Below are 21,641 nucleotides of genomic sequence, written 5' to 3' on the forward strand. Positions count from 1 at the left end.
TTAACTGATAGAAATTTGACCCCAGCTCACAGACGTATTAGACTGATTTGATCATGTAGCTGAGAGGAGAATTAATCCTGGTACCCCAATAACTGTTTACAATTAAATCTGTGCATAATACAGCATTTAATTTATCTTGCACACCACACATCGTAATCAGGAAATTGATTCTGGTTGTGGCTGCGAGTGTGACTTCATGAATGCCATGGAGGCTTCAAGGCATGGACAAAAGGAATGTTTCATTTTTTCTACATAAGTTATTCATGATACCTATTATTATAAATAATTACTTATGAATGATTTATGTGTAAATATGTGTCATAGTAGGAGGAAATCTGCTGTTCATTTATAAAAATACGATGCTTTCTCCTAAAATTTCAATAAAAATTCAGAAAATCATTTTTTAAGGTGACTGTTTCTCATTTCGGACAGATAAATATCTCCATGAGGTAGGTGTGCTACACATATTACAGAAAGTGATTTATAGAGATAATAGTTACTTACTACAGAAAGTCACCAAAAACCCAGTTACCGCATGTGGAAACACAATGTCATGATTAAAATGCCACAACAAAATGGATATGTTTCAGATACCTTCAAAAGATTCCTTACTGAGCCCTGTGCCCAAGTAAAAGTTCACATTGAGCTTTTAATAATATTATGAAAAGAAAAGTTGCTACTCACCATATAGCAGAGATGCTGAGTCACATATAGGCACAACAAAAAGACTGTCACAAATAAATAAAGCTTTCAGCCATTAAGGACTTTGTCAACAATAGACACACACACACACACACACACACACACACACACACACATACACACACACACACACACACACACACACACACAGAGAGAGAGAGAGAGAGAGAGAGAGAGAGAGAGAGAGAGAGCTCAAATAACTCACACAAACAACTGCAGTCTCAGGCCACTGAAACCACACTGCAAGAATCAGCACCAGTGCCTGACGGGAGTGGTGACTTGGTGGGAGTAATGAGGAGGCTGGGGAGGGGAGGGGGGGGAATAGTATGGTAGGGGTGGCAGACAGTGAAGCGATGCAGGTTAGATGGAGGACAGACAGGGGGGTTGATGGAGAACGGAGGGGGGGGGGGGGGGGGGAGTAGCGGAAAAGGAGAGAAGTAAAAAGGCTGAATGTGATGGTAGAATGACGGGTGTGTAGTGAACAGGGAAGGGGCTAGATGGGTGAGGACAGTGACTAACGAAGGTTGAGGCCAGGAGAGCTACATGAATGTAGTATGTATTACAGGGAGAGTTCCCACCTGCACTATTCTGAAAAGCTGGTGTTGGTGGGAAGGACCCATATGGCAAAGGCTGTGAAGCAGTCATTGAAATGATCGAAATGACAGAGAAGTTTTCTTATCCATAACCAAATACCAGTCTCACATACTGTTCCCGCATTGTTGCTTGGCTCATGGAATCTCCCCAAATGGCCTTACCATCAAATTACCCACCTCTGGCTGTCACCCCTCCTTCCACAAAGACCTCCACCTGTTCAGATTCTGCCAATCCTTAGCCTTCACCAACATAGCCCTGCAAAACCATATGAACCAAGCCCAACCTCCTTACAGTACTTTCTCTCCATCTGTAAAATTCTAATGCTATGCAATCCCAAATTTCTGGAACCCATAACACACAACGAAACTCTTGCCCTGCTGGAAATTGAGCAACATGCACAACGCCACCTCAAAAAGCTATCCATCCTGTTCGCTTCCTACTCCCGCCTTGGAGTACCTCTGTAACAATCTCCAAACTTGCCCGTGTCCCCTCATAGCTGACATATCCTATCTCACAGACCTACTACACTTAACCCCCCTTCCAAAACTTCCTCCCACCACCACACAGAATACAGAACCTAAACAGACCTGTAACACAGTCATGAACTTTTCGTCCAGAAGCCTTAGCACCACAGTGATATCAGTCCTTTCCAAAGGCCTCACCTTTTGCCCCACTCCCAAATTCAATCACACAGGACTTGCTAAAGATCTTTTCTGCTTCTCCCAGCCCCTACAGTGGAAACACTTTTCCCCCAGCAACCCTACCAATCAGACTCAACCAAAGACCAATACTGAACCCTGCCTAATTCAGTCACTCCTACATCAAACCATGATCCACCCCACTGCCCCTGAATCACCCCCTGTTAACTTTCCAGAATTTCTTAACTTCCAACCATGCCTTACTATCATTCCCAAAATCCTTCAACATGTAAAACTAACCTTACATCCACAGAGTAACTACAGTCCACCATCTAAAAACTCATCCTGACCTTATAATCCTGCCTGTAGACAAAGGCTCCACCACTGTTGTTTTGAACCACAAGGATTACCTGGCAGAATGACTTCACCAGCTGTCAGATACTTCCACCTAATAACCTTGCCACAGTGACCCTATTCCAGAAATCCAGCAGGATCTCCATTCACTACTCAAATTCTTAGGTCCATCCCAGAACCTCTCCCCGGAGTCCATCTCTCTACTCACCCCTAGCACTCCACACTCTCCTACCTTCTACATGCTTCCTACAGTCCATAAACATAACCACCCAGGATACCCCATTGTGGCTGGTTACTGTGCCCCCACTGAGAGAATCTCTGCTCTCAGAGACCAACACCTTCAACCTATTACCTGGAACCTACCCTCCTATACAAAAGATACCAACCATTTCCTCCACCGACTCTCCACAGATCCTGTTCCTTTACCACACAGTACCCTGCTTGTCACTATTGATGCCACCTCCCTTTACACTAACATTCTTGATGCCCATGGCCTCACTGCTATTGAACACTACCTTTCCCAACGCCCAACAGATTCCAAACCAACTATCTCCTTCCTAGTCACCTTGACCAACTTTATTCTCACCCACAATTACTTTTCATTTGAAGGCATTACTTACAAACAAATCCAGGGTACAGCTATGGGTTCCCACATGGTACCACCATATGCCAATCTATTCATGGGCTATCTAGAGGAATCCCTTCTAAAAGCCCAGAATCCTAAACCCCTCACCTGGTTCAGATTCATTGATGAAATCTTTGCGATCAGGATCGATGTTGAGGACACCTTACTCACATTCCTCCAGAACCTCAATTACTTCTCCCCCATTTGTTTCACCTGGTCCAACTCAACCCAACAAACAACCTTCTTAGATGTTGAACTCCCCCTCAAAGATAGCTACATCAGTACCTCCTTCCATATCAAACCTACTAACCACTAGCAATACTTCCACTTCGACAGCTGCCACCCATTTCATACCTGGATGTCCCTTCTGTACAGCATAACCACCCGTAGTTGTCACATCTGCAGTGGATAGGGGTCCCTCTTGAAATATACGGGAAGTCTCATTGGAGCCTTCACAGACCGTAATTATCTTCCCAACCATACAAAAAAAAATTTCCGTGTCTTATCTTTCCAGTTTCCCACCACCTCCCAGAGTCCCGCCATCCTGCCACTAAGAGCATTCTCCTTGTAACTTGGTACCAACCAGGACTAGAGCAACTGAATTACATTCTCCACCTGGGTTTCAACTACCTTTCATCATGCCCTGAAATGAGAAGTGTCCTGCCCACTCTCCTTCCCACCCATCCTACAGTGGTATTCCACTGTCCACTGAACCTACACAATATATTCGTTCATCCTTACGCAACCTCTGTTCCCAAGGCCTTACCCTTGGCTCATACCCCTGTAATAGACCTAGATGCAAGACCTGTCCCATATATCTTCCCACCATTACCTACTCCAGTCTGGTTATGAATATCACCTAACCCATCAAAGGCATGGCTACCTGTGAAACCAGCCATGTGATCTATAACTTAAGCTGCAACCACTGTGCTGCTTTCTATGTGGGCATGACAATCAACAAGTTGTCTGTCTGGATGAATGGCCACCAACAGTCTGTGGCCAAGAAACAAGTGGACCACCCTGTTGCTGAACACGCTGCCAAATGTGACATCCTTCATTTCAATGGCTGATTCACAGCCTGCGCCATATGGATCCGTCCCACCAACACTAGCTTTTCTGAAATGCACAGGTGGAAACTCTCTCTGCAATAAATCATACATTCCCATAGCCTTCCTGTCCTCAACCTTCGTTAGTCACTGTTCTCACCCATCCAGCTCCTTCCCTGTTCCCATTCCAGCACTACCCAGCCATCATTCCACCATCACACTCAGTCTTTTTACTTCTCTCCTTTTTCACTACTTCAGGCAGCACTTCACTGTCTGCCACCCCCACCATACTATCCCTTCCCCTCCCCAACCCTAGCCTCCTCCTTACCCCCACCCAATTGCCACTCCCATCATGCACTGGTGCTGCTGCTCGCAGTGTGTTTTCAATTGCCTGAGACTGCATTCATTTGTGTGAGTTTGCACGTGTGTGTGTGTGTGTGTGTGTGTGTGTGTGTGTGTGTGTGTGTGTGTGTGTGTGTGTGTGTGTGTGTGTGTGTGTCTACGTCTATTGTTGATGAAGGCATTAATGGCCAAAAGCTTTATTTATTTGTGACAGGCTTTTTGTTGTGCCTATCTGCGACTCAGTATCTCCGCTATATGGCGAATGGTGAGTAGCAACTTTCCTTTTCATAATATTGTTATACTCCATCCTGGATTTTTCACTGAGCTTTTAGTCAGTCATCAAAAACAACATACTGTAACTTTATTTTCTCAGAACTTTCAACTATCTTACAAAAACTTACATCAGAGAGATCTGTTTCAGTTAAGAGACTTTACATATCCAGGCTTAAGACACATGTACTCCTGATAATGGCTTCCAGTAAAGTATTTTGAAAATGTCCGGACAAAAGTCACCCTTTCTGTTATGAGAAAAAGTAATTCTTTGAATTATCTTTATATCTTTATTTTTATCCATGGAGCAAATATCTCATGAAACATTTAAACTGAGGCTGCCTGATAAGGACCTGTAACAAATGACTTTTTCAGTTTGTCCGTAAGTTGTACCAAAATATATTCTTCCTCCATTTGGCAAGCAGTGATATCCAAACTACATTCTCATATTTACTAGGATATCATTGTCCATGAATCGGCACCAAATCATGAAGTAGGCTTTTATAGGAAATGAACGATGATTTACAGTTTTCATGTCAGCAGCAACGGCCTCTAACTGAGGTATGGCGGAGGGTATTTTGTGATGATATAATTTACCCTAGGCCAAATTTTTTTGTTACAGATGTCTTCACTTGTGGAACACAGCACATATCCCAACTCTTTTATGTTTAATATGATTACTGCTATCAATTTCCCTTAAAATTATAGCTATATGCACGCTATAAGGGGGCTCTTGGCGAGGTGGTTGATGGAATTAGCTGAATTGATGGAAATTGAAATGCACTGACTGATATTGAGTGCTTTCCCCTCAGTATGAAGTTTAGCTATCAGATAAGAGAGTGTTTAATGCACTGAAGATATCTACAGAGAAGACGTCAAATTCAGTTATACATTTCAATGATCATCAACTCTTCACGTGACTTTTGTTTTTGTAGCTGTATAAGGGCTGATCAAAAAATTTCTGTTTGAGGGTATTTCTGCAGCATAGCTTAGCATAACTATAATGCAGATATATAAACACTGATATGTAGTCAAGGGATTGGTGTGTCTTTCCGATGTGCATGAGATAAGTGTGAAAACATAGACTATGGTGATGCTATTACCAAATGTGTCCAAACAGGACCAACATACTGTTATTCTTTCCTTGGCTGCTGAAGAACAAACACCAGTAGACATCCATCAGAGAAGGAAGAATGTGTGTAGTGCAGCGTGTCTGTCAAAAATCAACATCCAGGAGAACTGCAACAAGGAGTCTGCTGTTTCATGATAATGCAAATTCCCATATCACAAATACTGTAAATCAGAAGTTAGGCCAACTCAAGTGGGAGACACTCAAGCACCCACCATATAGTCCTCATCTTTCCTCACATGATTATTATGCCTTTGGTCCCTTAAGAAGGCCTTGAGGGTCAACACTTCATGTCAGATGAGGATGTGCAGCAGGCAGTTATGGACCACTTCTCACAGCAGGACATCGTGTTTTACCAAATGGGTATCTTCAAGTTGGTGCATCAGTGGGATGATTGACTCAATGCTCATGGTAATTTTGTCTGATTGGTGTACCTCTCTTGGACTTAATGACCAACAAATGGAAACTTTCTAACTACAGGATACAGATGATAATTTTCAACATCTGAAAGTTGATGCCTAACCAAATTTCACTCCTGTTCCATAAGAGTCATGCTAGTAGTGCCACTATCAGGATGCAAATCAGGTTTGTTTTAAATACACACTGTAATGTTTGTGAGCATTTATTTGCCTTTGTCTTTGAGACTGAGTGTTGTGAGTCGATGTTAGGGGACAAAGATGCCATTATCAATACTTAACTCAGTTTGATAAAGGCTGTGTAACACAGCTACTAGAAGTTGGATGTTCCTTCTGCAATGCTGAGAAAGACCTGGCAGGAATGTAGCCACTGTACTGAATGCTTGTAATGATGGTCACGGAAATGTATGGTTGCAAGAAGACCGGGCTCCAGATGGCCACATAAGTTGGGATCCAGATGGCCATGTTTCATTACCGAGAGGGAAGACCATTATGTTTGGCATATAGATCCAACGCATTGTACTGCATCTACAGCAGCAATGTGAACAGCAGTTCGCACAACAGTGACACAACTAATATGGCTACGAAGTCTTTCGCGACGTATTTCTTGAATAAAAATCTCTCGGTGTACATGCCGCGTCAATTCTGGATAAAACTCCAAGCTTTCGACCACTACCTCCATGGTCGTCGTCAGGGCTAAAACTGACTGTCGTGAACTAGCGAGGATCCCACTTTTATATGCCAAGGACGGCTTCTGATTGGCTGGAATACGTCATAGCAACAGCGATATGGCGCGTAGTGAAGTGGTGCCCTCTACTTCCATAGATGTAGTTTCTATCCTGCGTTGCTTGCAGCGCCATCCCTAGAAACAGGAGGTAAAGTGCGGGAAGTTTTTCTCTGCGAGTTTTCTTTATCCAGTGCACTCTTCCAAGTGTTGCTAAGTGCATAGCCGTTGTCTCTGTTAAAGTTATTATCGCTGAGTCTAATTTCGACTGCTTCCCGGATCACAGAGTCCCAGTAATTCGATGCGTGGGCTATTACTCTGGTTTCTTCACATAAAATCTTATGCTTGTTAAGCAGGCTATGTTCAGCCACCGCTAATTTTTCCAAATACCTGTATTTCAGGTGGCGCTGGTGCTCGATGCAGCGGTCGGCAACGGTTCTTACAGACTGGCCCACGTAATTCTTGCTGCATTCACAAGGAATAGTATAGATTCCCGGCACTCTTAAGCCGAGACTATCTTTGACTGATCTCAACATTTCCTTAATTTTCCTAGGTGGTCGGAAAACTGGTTTTATTCCTTGTCTCTTCAGGACTCTGGCTATCTTGCTCGTTGTAGCACCGCAAAAAGGAAGCCGCGCTATGTGTTGGTCCTCTTCTTGTATATGGCTGGCATCGTGTCTAACTTTCTTGGACAATACTGATTTAATTTCACCAGCAGAATAACCATTCCTCTTGAAAACAGTCGTCAAATGGCTAATCTCGGGAATGAGGTGGTCCATGTCGGAAATAGTCCTGGCTCTGTGTACTAAAGTATTCAGCATAGCTCTCTTCTGAGACGGATGATGGAAGCTATGGCTATGCAGATATAAGTCTGTATGGGTTGGCTTCCTGTACACAGAATGGCCCAGTCATCCATCCGGCTTTCGCTCTACCAACACATCTAAAAAAGGTAACTTCCCTTCCTTCTCTACCTCCAATGTAAATTTTATGTTTGGATGTACACCATTTAAATGTTTGACGAACTGCTGCAGCGTGTCACTGCCGTGTGGCCAGATTAAAAAAGTATCGTCGACGTATCTGTAGAAGCATGATGGGCGGAGGTGAGCACTGTTCAACGCTCGTTCTTCAAAGTCCTCCATGAAAAAATTCGCTATAGCTGGTGACAGCGGCGAACCCATAGCTGTTCCATCCATCATTTCATAATAATTTCCACTGTATAAAAAGTAAGTGGACGTCAAGGTATGCCGGAACAACTTCAAAATTTCTGAGGAAAAATGAGCAGCCAACAGTTGTAAGGTGTCATCCACAGGTACTTTGGTGAACAGAGAAACCACGTCGAGGCTGACCATGATATCACTTGCGCCTATCTTCATCTGTTTTATGATATCAACAAACATTTTTGAATTCTTAATATGATGTGGGCAGTGACCAACTATAGGCGCCAACAATTTAGTTAAGTGTTTTGCAAGCCTGTACGTAGGAGAGCCAATAGCGCTAACAATCGGTCTCAACGGTACGTTCTCCTTATGAACCTTTTGCAAACCGTACAGTCTTGGTGGCCTAGGTGCTCTCGGCCGTAAGTTCTTCACCAGTTCGTCGGAGAGGCCAGAGGTTTTTAGTAGCTCCCTTGTCTTCCTGCTGAGTGCCGATGTAGGATCCCGTCTGAGAATCCGGTATGTGCTATCCTCCAGTAATAATCCAACTTTCTTGTGGTAATCTGTAGCATTGAGGATTACCGTGGTGTTCCCCTTGTCAGCAGGTAGAACAACTAGATCTTTATCTTTCTGCAACAATTTCAGTCCTTGTCTCTCCTCTCTGCTGATGTTTGACTTAGGCGGCTTAGATGTCGCTAAAATCCGGCTAGTAGCAAGCCTTACATCATCCGCTGCTTCTTGAGGAAGATGACGAACTGCTTGTTCCACTCCACTAATAATCTCAACCACCGGTAACTTACGTGGAGCTGGGGCAAAGTTCAATCCTTTACTGAGAGCTGAGATGGTAGCTTCATCAAGTTCCTTGTCAGAGAAGTTGATAACAGTGCGGTGAATGCCGTTGGACCCAGTAGTTCCTTGATCACGGTTAAGCCGCTCAAATTTATCGGCCTGTTTCGCCGTAGTCCTGCTTAAATTGGCTCGTTGATGTGCCGCCAAAGTCATATCCACCCATTCCCAGTCCAATGGTGAGAGGACTCCAGCCAGAAGTAAATGGCAACTAAATAACAGCCGAGCGTTCATGTCTAGTTCATACCTGGTATGACGTATCCTCTCTTTCACAATAGCATGGCTGGTCTTTCGTAAAATTCTGTTTACTGCAGCGGTTCTGATGTGGTGTTTGACGACTGCAAACTTTGGTACTACCTCCTTGTCATGACAGCGTTGTAAAAAAGCCAGATTGCTCAGCAACTGAGACTGTTTCAGGCGCAGCTTCTCCAGGTGACGAACGCTGCGCGCTATATCCTCCCCGTAGAGGAAACTAATATGGCTACGAAGTCTTTCGCGACGTATTTCTTGAATAAAAATCTCTCGGTGTACATGCCACGTCAATTCTGGATAAAACTCCAAGCTTTTGACCACTACCTCCATGGTCGTCATCAGGGCTAAAACTGACTGTCGTGAACTAGCGAGGTTCCCACTTTTATATGCCAAGGACGGCTTCTGATTGGCTGGAATACGTCATAGCAACAGCGATATGGCGCATAGTGAAGTGGTGCCCTCTACTTCCATAGATGTAGTTTCTATCCTGCGTTGCTTGCAGCGCCATCCCTTGAATCAGGAGGTAAAGTGCGGGAAGTTTTTCTCTGCGATTTTTCTTTATCCAGTGCACTCTTCCAAGTGTTGCTAAGTGCATAGCCATTGTCTCTCTTAAAGTTATTATCGCTGAGTCTAATTTCGACTGCTTCCCAGATCACAGAGTCCCAGTAATTCGATGCGTGGGCTATTACTCTGGTTTCTTCAAATAAAATCTTATGCTTGTTAAGCAGGCTATGTTCAGCCACCGCTGATTTTTCCAAATACCTGTATTTCAGGTGGCGCTGGTGCTCGATGCAGCGGTCGGCAACGGTTCTTACAGACTGGCCCACGTAATTCTTGCCGCATTCACAAGGAATAGTATAAATTCCCGGCACTCTCAAGCCGAGACTATCTTTGACTGATCTCAACATTTCCTGGTTTTATTCCTTGTCTCTTCAGGACTCTGGCTATCTTGCTCGTTGTAGCACCACAAAAAGGAAGCCGCGCTATGTGTTGGTCCTCTTCTTGTATATGGCTGGCATCGTGTCTAACTTTCTTGGACAATACTGATTTAATTTCACCGACAGAATAACCATTCCTCTTGAAAACAGTCGTCAAATGGCTAATCTCGGGAATGAGGTGGTCCTTGTCTGAAATAGTCCTGGCTCTGTGTACTAAAGTACAAGTAGTTGGTCACTGCCCACATCATATTAAGAATTCAAAAATGTTTGTTGATATCATAAAACAGATGAAGATAGGCCCAAGTGATATCATGGTCAGCCTCGACGTGGTTTCTCTGTTCACCAAAGTACCTGTGGATGACACATTACAACTGTTGGCTGCTCATTTTTCCTCAGAAATTTTGAAGTTGTTCCGGCATACCTTGACGTCCACTTACTTTTTATACAGTGGAAATTATTATGAAATGATGGATGGAACAGCTATGGGTTCGCCGCTGTTACCAGCTATAGCGAATTTTTTCATGGAGGACTTTGAAGAACGAGCGTTGAACAGTGCTCACCTCCACCCATCATGCTTCTACAGATACGTCGACGATACTTTTTTAATCTGGCCACACGGCAGTGACACGCTGCAGCAGTTCGTCGAACATTTAAATGGTGTACATCCAAACATAAAATTTACATTGGAGGTAGAGAAGGAAGGGAAGTTACCTTTTTTAGATGTGTTGGTAGAGCGAAAGCCGGATGGACAACTGGGCCATTCTGTGTACAGGAAGCCAACCCATACAGACTTATATCTGCATAGCCATAGCTTCCATCATCCGTCTCAGAAGAGAGCTATGCTGAATACTTTAGTACACAGAGCCAGGACTATTTCCGACAAGGACCACCTCATTCCTGAGATTAGCCATTTGACGACTGTTTTCAAGAGGAATGGTTATTCTGCCGGTGAAATTAAATCAGTATTGTCCAAGAAAGTTAGACATGATGCCAGCCATATACAAGAAGAGGACCAACACATAGCGCGGCTTCCTTTTTGCGGTGCTACAACGAGCAAGATAGCCAGAGTCCTGAAGAGACAAGGAATAAAACCAGTTTTCCGACCACCTAGGAAAATTAAGGAAATGTTGAGATCAGTCAAAGATAGTCTCGGCTTAAGAGTGCCGGGAATCTATACTATTCCTTGTGAATGCAGCAAGAATTACGTGGGCCAGTCTGTAAGAACCGTTGCCGACCGCTGCATCGAGCACCAGCGCCACCTGAAATACAGGTATTTGGAAAAATCAGCGGTGGCTGAACATAGCCTGCTTAACAAGCATAAGATTTTATTTGAAGAAACCAGAGTAATAGCCCACGCATCGAATTACTGGGACTCTGTGATCCGGGAAGCAGTCGAAATTAGACTCAGCGATAATAACTTTAACAGAGACAACGGCTATGCACTTAGCAACACTTGGAAGAGTGCACTGGATAAAGAAAAATCGCAGAGAAAAACTTCCCGCACTTTACCTCCTGATTCAAGGGATGGCGCTGCAAGCAACGCAGGATAGAAACTACATCTATGGAAGTAGAGGGCACCACTTCACTACGCGCCATATCGCTGTTGCTATGACGTATTCCAGCCAATCAGAAGCCGTCCTTGGCATATAAAAGTGGGAACCTCGTTAGTTCACGACAGTCAGTTTTAGCCCTGACGACGACCATGGAGGTAGTGGTCGAAAGCTTGGAGTTTTATCCAGAATTGACGTGGCATGTACACCGAGAGATTTTTATTCAGTGGCACAACTATCTGTTAAAGATCAGTTACTCCAAGGACAGCTCTAAGCCAAACACCCTGTAGTGTGCAGTCCACTGACCCCCACCCACTGCCATTTGTGACTTAAGTGCTGTCAGGCAAGAGCTCATTGGAGAGCACGGAGGAGGTCTGATGTGTTGTCTGATGAAAGCTGGTTCTGCCCCAGTGCCAGTGATGGCTGTGTGTTGGTTAGAATGAGGCCAGTTAAGGACCTGCAACCAAGCTGTCTCTGTGCTAAACACACTGGGCCTACACCTGGAGTTTCTGGGGTGTGATTATGTATGATAGCATGAGCACTCTTGTGGTTATCCCATGCATTCTGACTGCACATCTGTATGTCAATCTGGTGATTTGACCTGTTGTGCTGCCATTCATGAACAGCATTCCAGTGGGTATTTTCCAATAGGAGAACACTTTGCAACATACCACTCTTGTAACCCAATATGCTATAAGAGTGTCGACATGTTGCCTTGGCCTGCTAGACCAACAGACCTGCCTCCAACTGAGCACTTATGGGATCTCATTGGACAAAAACTCCAATGTCAGCCACAAACACTATTAACCAACCCTGTATTGGTCAACTAAGTGCAGTGGGCATGGAAGTACAGCCCACAACTGACATCCAGCACCTATACATCACAACACATGCATGTTTGCATGCTTGCATTTAATATTCTGGCAGTTACAACAGTTATTAATGTGCCAAAATTTAACATTTGCAATGGCTTATCTTGTGGTTAAATTAACCTGTGATCTTGCAACACAATCACTTAAATATGTTACCTACACAAATGTATTCCTGAAATGTCATTACTCTAAATTAATTAGTTTTTGATGATGTGATTTTTTCCATCAGTGTGTGTGTGTGTGTGTGTGTGTGTGTGTGTGTGTGTGTGTGTAGGTAAGTGTTAACTATTAATTTACACTAATAATTGTATAATGGCACAAAGAGTACTAGTCTTCAGTAGATATTAGAACAGTGTTTTCTGTGTAAAATGATAAAGCTTTAGCATTAGAGTCACCACTACTGTAGTGAACTAAAGCAACAATTTCTTTTGAATGAAATGTGTATATTCCTACAGTAATTGTTAACAATATTAATTTTATAAAATGTAACATACAAAGGTGTTGATTTTTAAGAGACAGTTTGTTTGAAATCAGTTTTTAGTTTCTGCTATGTAGATTGCCATACGTGAATATGTTTGTACAAAATATCTACCTATTGTAAATTGCAAGTGGTCATTATTACAACAGTATTAGAAAAGGTTCATATTGTCAAAATTCTATACATGCCTAGTGTTGAGCCCAAGCTGTTAGTTGCAATTGGCATTCCGTGAAATTATCTGACACTTGTGAAGTAAGCAGTTCAGTGGTTGTTAGGATGCTTCCAAAGAGTTGTTCAGATGTTGAAAGTGAAAATTACCAAAAAATGAAGACAATTATGAAACATGTTTGTGAGAAAATTATTTCTAAAATATGAACTGCATATTCATGTATGAATATAAAATAGTCCAAAAAAGTGAGCCTAGGAAAAACAAGAAAGATGTACTATTATGATCAACAATCATCGTAACTCTCAATTCATCAAAGTAAGTATATAAAATTAATGTTTTGTTTCCTGCTCTAAAACTTCTACCACCTGCAATAAATCTCATAAGTTTAATCAAAAGACTACAATTTACAACTAAAATTTAGAGTTAATTTTTGTCATCATTGGCAGCAGTAGCATTGCAAGATGCACTAAACATCACGTTGTCCAGTAGCTCACATTAACAGTGATCATTAAATAATCAACACTATTCAGTGTCATTTGATTTGTATCAAATCTGCTACTCCCATTAGCCACTTCACCAAGTATCTTATTAGAGTGTGCATGTAGTAGTTTAATACCATAACACTTGAAAATAAAATTCATCTTGTAGTGCTACAGAAAGTGAGTGGACAAGTGTAGCAAATGAGTATCAATGAACAAAAAATGTATTAGCAAATATTGATCTTTGTACTTCCTCCTCCTTACAGATGAGTTCCTCTTAACCGGGAGTCTGAAGGATGTTCCTCTCCATTCTAACCTTTTTTGACTTATTTCTCTTTTCTCTCTGAGGAAGAAACGAATAGTTCCAAAAGCTAGGACAAATTTGTTACATTTTTTCTCTCCTTTGTATGTCCATCAGTGCTACTTAGAGTTAAGTAAAGGCTAATCATCCTTCCTCATTGTAACTTTATAGTTTTCTCAAGTAAATTTTCCCTTTGATACAATTAGCACCCTTTCACATCAGTGCTTAAATTTGGTTGGTGTAATTCATAAAGGCAGATCACAAGTGAAGTCTAGTGTTGTAGTTTCTCAGCTGATGTTATGAGAAGGACCCTCTGCTATGTACTTAGCAGCAGTTTGCAGAGCATGGATATGTATGTAGATGTGCTGTGCAAGCTAATAAAGAGAAATGTTACCTCTGAGATAAAACTGTAATGGAAAGCTTATAACTAAAGATTTGCTTCAGTGCACTTTGTATTTCACTGAATGGAAGGGGGGGGGGGGGGGGGGGGAGAATATTGTTGTGCACGCTTCATGCTGTAATAGTGTAGATGATTTACGCAATGAATTATTTCATACATCAGGAACTAATGTATATAACTCTGTCTCTCTGTCTTTGGAGGAGGGAAACAGTCTCATTTTCATATACTGCCAATACATTTAGGTTGCTAGTTTATTCATGAAGTAATATCAAAATTCCATAAATCAGGCACAACTTTTTTGAATTTTTAGTTAAGTTTGGACTAATGCAGACTATCTTCAGTAAAGTGATAATTCAGTACCTGTAAACAAACAAATGCAACATTCGCTGCATGGCAGAGCGTTCCAAACTTATCAATGTACACCAGTCCTTTAGGTGTTCTCTTTTGGTGGTCAACAGTAAAATCACAGAATGCTTGTGCAGCTTCCACATACTCTTTTTGTTTGGTGAGCTGTGCCATCAGAACCTGAAAAGAAAATAACAGATGTAACTCATAATTAAAAAGCTTAGAGAGAAAAAAAGCAAAATTTATGTTACTTTGCGCATTAAAGCTCTGTTATCCCTGTACACAAAACAACCTGTAGATAAATAAGACAAAATTCATGTAATAAGTTGGTCACTTACTTTTAAACTTATTGCTGTTTCTCACTACAGACTAACTGCACTAAAGTCCCTGCCTCTTAAAATTTTGGTGACAGTTGAATGGTTTGAGCAAAACAGTGGAGAGAAGATGGTATATGAGGTAGTTAACATTGAAACAATAATTATCTGAAACATCTGGACTGATACAGGCTATATACTTTTTATAATATGTAAATATATGCATATTGTGTTAAGAGGAAACATTGTTAGCAAAAATCTCAGAAAGTTCTTGAACAATTCACTTCTAATTTTTACACAATACTCTAATAAATGTCTAGTCGGACATAGGCTACATATTTTTTTAATAAATAAGAGACAATCAGAAAGTTTCAATCTGAGAATGTTGCTCCAGCATATATGTAATTTAGTGTGAAACGATGCAGGTATTTAGCACTGATGTGTAAGCGAGGGATTGGTGTGACATTTGTATCTTTCCGACATGTGTAGGGTAAATGTGGACGCGTCAACTATGATGATGCTATTAGTAAGTGTGACCAAACAGGACCAATGTGCTGTTATTCTTTTCTCGACTGCTAAAGAACAAACATCAGTAGGCATTCATCAGAGAATGAAGAATGTTTATGGAGCAGCATGTCTGTTGAAAAGCACCACTGTGGAATGATGCACCAGGGGGTGCTGTTGTTTCACAATATCACACATCCACACATCACAAATGCCATAATGCAGAAGTTATGCCAACCCAAGTAGGAAGCGCTCCAGCACCCATCCTATGAACTCAATCTCTCTCCATGTGATCAACATACCTTGGGTCCCTTAAGAAAGATCTAGAATGATCAACAATTCCTGTCAGATGAGAATGTGCAACAAGCAGTTACAGACTTCTCCAAGCAGCAGGACACAGTATTCTAGCAAATGGGTATCTCCATAATGATTTTGCCTGATTAGCATACAGTTCTGGACTGTATGGTCTTCAAACGAAAACATTTTGATTGCCCCGTATCTATAGAATATAAATGTGTATATGTAATGTATACACTCAAGCTCATAAATTAAGGATAACTGCAGAATGTGGTGCCACACAACATGGCACTACACAAAACTGGCACTAATAGCGTAGGCACATAGGGAACACACACAACACAGTCTGTAAGTCCTCAGTACTGGTGATAAGTTGAGAAAACCATCCAGAAACACATGTGCTACAAAATGCCACTGTTTCCCGTGCATGTACCCTGACATCAATATGGGAAATGATCACCATGCACACGTACACAGACCGCACAACAGGTTGGCATACTCTGGATCAGGTGGTCAAGCAGCTGCTGGGGTATAGCCTCCCATTCTTGCACCAGTGCCTGTCGAAGCCCCTGAACTGTGTTAGGGGTTTGAAGACGTGCAGCAATATATCGACTGAGAGCATCCCAGACTTGCTCGATGGGGTTATAGAATTGGAGAACAGGCAGGCCACTCAATTTGCCCGATATCTTCTGTTTCAAGGTACTCCTTCACAATGGCAGCTTGGCGGGGCCATGTGTTGTTATCATCCATTAGGAGAAAGGTGGGACCCACTGCATCCCTGAAAAGGCAGACATACTGGTACAAAATGACGTCCCTATACACCTGACCTGTTACAGTTCGTCTGTCAAAGACAAGCAGGGGTGTACGTGCACCAATCATAATCCCATCCCACACCATCAAACCACGACCTCCATACAGGTCCCTTTCAAGGACATTAAGGGGTTGGTATCTGATCCCTGGTTCATGCCACATGAAAACCTGGTGAGAATCACTGTTCAGACTATACCTGGACTCGTTCGTGAATATAACCTGGGACCACTCTTCCAATGACCATGTACTGTGTTCTTGACACCAGGCTTTACGGGCTCTCCTGTCACCAGGGTCAGTGGAATGCGCCTTGCAGGTCTATGGGTGAATAACCATGTCTGTTCAGTTATCTGTAGACTGTGTGTCTGGAGACAACTGTTCCAGTGGCTGCGGTAAGGTCCTGAGCAAGGCCACCTGCAGTGTTCCGTGGCCATCTGTGGGCACTGATGGTGAGATATTGGTCTTTTTGTGGTGTTGTACACTGTGGACATCCTGTACTGTAGCACCTGGACACATTTCCTGTCTGCTGGAATCATTGCTGTAATCTTGAGATCACACTTTGTGGCACATGGAGGGCCCGTGCTACGACCTGCTGTGTTTCTCCAGCCTCCAGTCACCCTAGTATTCTACTCCTCATAACATCATCAATGTGTGTTCTTTGAGCCATTTTCAACACACAGTCACCATTAGCACATCTGAAAATGTCTGCACACTTACTCACTGCACCATACTCCAACATGCACCAACACACCTCTGCGTATGTGGACCGCTGCCAGCTCCATCATGCGACGACCGCAGGTCAAATGCATCACATGGTCATGCCCTGAGGTGATTTAAACCCACAAACTGCCCACCAGAGCATTGTTTCACCATGTATCAGCATTATCTTTAATTTATGAGCATGAGTGTATATTAGGGAAATGTTGTTAGCAAAAATCTCAAAAAGTTCTTGACCCATTTACTTCAAATTTTTGCATAATATTTTGTCAAACATTCAAATGGGCACAGTCTATATATTTTTTTTCAAACCACAATGTACAGCTTTTCTATTAAAACTGACTGCAAGAAAGAAAATGTTGTTCTGCACTGTGAAAGTGTGCAGTTTAGTTTTTTTCAACACAGACAGTTTTAATTACAACAGCAGAGCATTTAAACCATTAGGAAAATTGTTTCTCCCACATATATTCTTTCCCCTTATATATAATACTCTCCTGGAAATGGAAAAAAGAACACATTGACACCGGTGTGTCAGACCCACCATACTTGCTCCGGACACTGCGAGAGGGCTGTACAAGCAATGATCACACGCACGGCACAGCGGACACACCAGGAACCGCGGTGTTGGCCGTCGAATGGCGCTAGCTGCGCAGCATTTGTGCACCGCCGCCGTCAGTGTCAGCCAGTTTGCTGTGGCATACGGAGCTCCATCGCAGTCTATAACACTGGTAGCATGCCGCGACAGCGTGGACGTGAACCGTATGTGCAGTTGACGGACTTTGAGCGAGGGCGTATAGTGGGCATGCGGGAGGCCGGGTGGACGTACTGCCGAATTGCTCAACACGTGGGGCGTGAGGTCTCCACAGTACATCGATGTTGTCGCCAGTGGTCGGCGGAAGGTGCACGTGCCCGTAGACCTGGGACCGGACCGCAGCGACGCACGGATGCACGCCAAGACCGTAGGATCCTACGCAGTGCCGTAGGGGACCGCACCGCCACTTCCCAGCAAATTAGGGACACTGTTGCTCCTGGGGTATCGGCGAGGACCATTCGCAACCGTCTCCATGAAGCTGGGCTACGGTCCCACACACCGTTAGGCCGTCTTCCGCTCACGCCCCAACATCGCGCAGCCCGCCTCCAGTGGTGTCGCGACAGGCGTGAATGGAGGGACGAATGGAGACGTGTCGTCTTCAGCGATGAGAGTCGCTTCTGCCTTGGTGCCAATGATGGTCGTATGCGTGTTTGGCGCCGTGCAGGTGAGCGCCACAATCAGAACTGCATACGATCGAGGCACACAGGGCCAACACCCGGCATCATGGTGTGGGGAGCGATCTCCTACACTGGCCGTACACCACTGGTGATCGTCGAGGGGACACTGAATAGTGCACGGTACATCCAAACCGTCATTAGTGTGTAGATATATTGTGAGGCTGTTGTAAGAATTCCCAGTCATTTGAAAAGATGCCTCCAAGATGTGCGACTATGAACCCCACGCATTATTCTAACCACTTTCTTTTGAGCAGTGAATACTTTTTGTCTAAATGTTGAGTTACCCCAAAATATTATTCCATATGACATGAGAGAGTGAAAGTATGCAAAATATGTTAGCTTACTAATTTCTATATCCTCAGAATTGGCAATTATTCTGATCGCAAAAGTTGGTGAACCTAGTCGCTTTAGGAGATCCAAAATATGAATTTTACAATTAAGATTCTCATCTATATGTACACCCAAAAACTTAGTATGCTCTACCCTGTCTACTGACTTCTGTTGAAGTGTTATATTTATTGAAGGAACTGTACTTTTTCCAGCAGAAAATTGGATATACTGTGTTTTTTCAAAGTTTAGAGCAAGCCCATTTGCAGAAAACCAATTAATGACTTTTCCAAAGACCTTATTTGTATCATTTTCAATTGGAGTTTCTTTTACTGAATTAATAAGGATGCTTGTATCATCAGCAAACAGTGTCAGTTCAGCTTCCTGTTTCAGATAGGAAGGGAGGTCATTCACATATATCAAGAACAGAAGGGGACCCATGATTGAACCCTGTGGAACATCTAATGTAATTTCACCCCAGTTAGATGAAGTGGCAAGCTTATTTAAATCACTTGACCCATCTTAGGAAACTTTTTGCTTCCTGTTCTGTAGGTATGACTTCAACCACTCATATGCTATTCCATTTATACCATAGAATTGGTTCACACAATCAAATGCTTGGACAAGTCACAGAAAATTATTATTGGTGAAATTTTACTATTTAAAGACTCTATTATGTGGACATTGAAAATGTATATAGCTGTCTCAGTGGAACAGCATTTTTGAAATCTGAATTGTGATTTATTAAGTATCCCATTACTGTTGAGATGGCTAACCACTCTTGAGTGCATTATTTTCTCGAAGATTGTTAAGAATGCTGTAAGCAAGGAAATGGCCAATAATTATTGATATCTTTGGTGTCCCCCTTTTTGTAGAGAGGCCTGACAATGGCATATTTTAACCTGTGGGGGAAAATACATTGAGTTAGTGATGCATTACATATTTGTCTCAGAACGTCAGCTGTAATTGCTGTACATTGTTTTAATATCTTATTAGAGATGTCATCGACTCCAACAGAACATTTATTTTTCAGAGATTTAATAATTTTACTTATTTCACAAGAGGTTGTTAGGTGAAACTTAATTTGACTAATTTTTTTCAAAACAGACTCTTCCATGTACTGCCTAGCTTTTTCTTTTGAACTGTTCTCACCAATTTTTTCTCCTACAGTTAAGAAATGGTTGTTAAATACATTAGCTACTTATGCACTGTTGGTCAGGATGGTCTTGTTCTCTTTAACAGTAATACTACCTACCCAGTGGTTACTTTTCCTGTCTCCCTTCTAACAAAATTCCATATTGATTTGATTTTATTGCCAGAGTTGTTAATTTCTTCTCTAACATACATATTTCTTGATTTCCTTACAACTTTTCTCAGTATGTTACAATAATTTTTATCATAAAAAACTACTTCTGGATCTTTACTAGTTCTTGGTGTCTCATACAGTTTTCTTTTTCTTTCTGAAGACACTTTAATACCTGTAGTAATCGAAGGTTTCTTTGAAAAGTGTGTAGTGTTACACTTAGTAATTTTCTTTGGGAAACAATGTTCGAAGAGGGATATAAATTTATCAAGAAATATGTTGCACTTATCATTACCAATTAGCTCATTATATACATCTCCCCAATTAACATTTCTTAAGCTTTCTCTGAAGTGCTGTATAGATACCAGGTTGAGGGACCTCACACTTTTACTTAATGGTTTCTGAACTATACACCCTTTTAGGTTTTGTAAGTTAATCAGTTGTGCATCATGGTCTGATAATCCATTTACCATAGGGAAAGCACGTGTTTGTTTTACATCCTCTTTCCACACAAATACATTACCTATTAGTGTGTTACTGTCCTGAGCTATACATATAGGGAATTTGATCACTGATTCTGTAATATGTTGTTAATAACACTTCTAGTTCACTTTTCCTATCAGAATTACTTAGAAAGTTTACATTTAAATCACCACAGATTAATAACGTCTTCTTTTTGTCTGACAGACAGCATAATACATAATAGGGAGTCAAACTTTTATATGAACAGCTCCCTGTCTCCTAATGGGGACCTGTACGCTGTTGCTAATATCAATACTACATTATCTAGCTGAAGCTCACGTGCACAAACCTCAAAGTACTGATCAACACAAAATTTGCTTACTTCTATAGTTTGGCATTGATGCCCTTGTTTTATGAAAATGGCAACTCCTCCTTTATCCATCCTAGATTTACAAGTGTAAGATGCTAAATTATACCCACTTATACTGACACTACCCATGCCCACAGTTACATGTTGTTCAGACACACTGAGTATATCAATCTCATTCTTATTTTTGAGATCATCTAAACACACTAATAGCTCATCTACTTTATTTTTTATTCCGCTAATATTTTGATGAAGTATGCTGATACTGCCCTCAGCTTTACCCCTATTAACTATACGTGAAGTTTCTTTTATTCTATTTATCTTGATTGTTATCTGTCTTGACTTTGGCTTTAACCTAAAAAACCTGTCTGCCTGGACCCACTAACCACAGGGACCACCCTTTGTGCAACTGTGAACCCCCTTACAGTTTCTGCTAATAAAGAAGCTAACTTATTTTTCCCCATCCTATTCAGGTGCAGGCCATGTGTAGTGTATCCCCACCTACCAATAGCATTTACTGGAACAGTACTGAGATTTTGCCGGTGTCTGGAGCATCCTGTTCAGCTCAGTGTTAACATGACTTACAGCAGTGTTTACCCAGGGCTGATCATGGTGCTGAAAGACCTCCACAAACCTCACATTTGCGTGCT

The 21,641-nt window shown here is 42.1% G+C and overlaps 1 protein-coding gene across 1 annotated transcript in view; it reads right to left on the reverse strand.

The window, feature by feature from the left end:
* LOC126203699 (endoglucanase E-4-like) overlaps nucleotides 1–21,641 on the reverse strand; it is a 390,595-nt gene that overhangs the window by 12,594 nt on the left and 356,360 nt on the right. Inside the window, exon 7 of the mRNA XM_049938068.1 lies at nucleotides 14,640–14,804. Within this exon, the coding sequence (XP_049794025.1) occupies nucleotides 14,640–14,804 (165 nt within the window). The remainder of the gene's footprint in view (nucleotides 1–14,639; nucleotides 14,805–21,641) is intronic.

This window comes from Schistocerca nitens, chromosome 9 (genome assembly GCF_023898315.1).
Source record: "Schistocerca nitens isolate TAMUIC-IGC-003100 chromosome 9, iqSchNite1.1, whole genome shotgun sequence".
Classification (NCBI taxonomy): Eukaryota; Metazoa; Arthropoda; class Insecta; order Orthoptera; family Acrididae; genus Schistocerca; species Schistocerca nitens.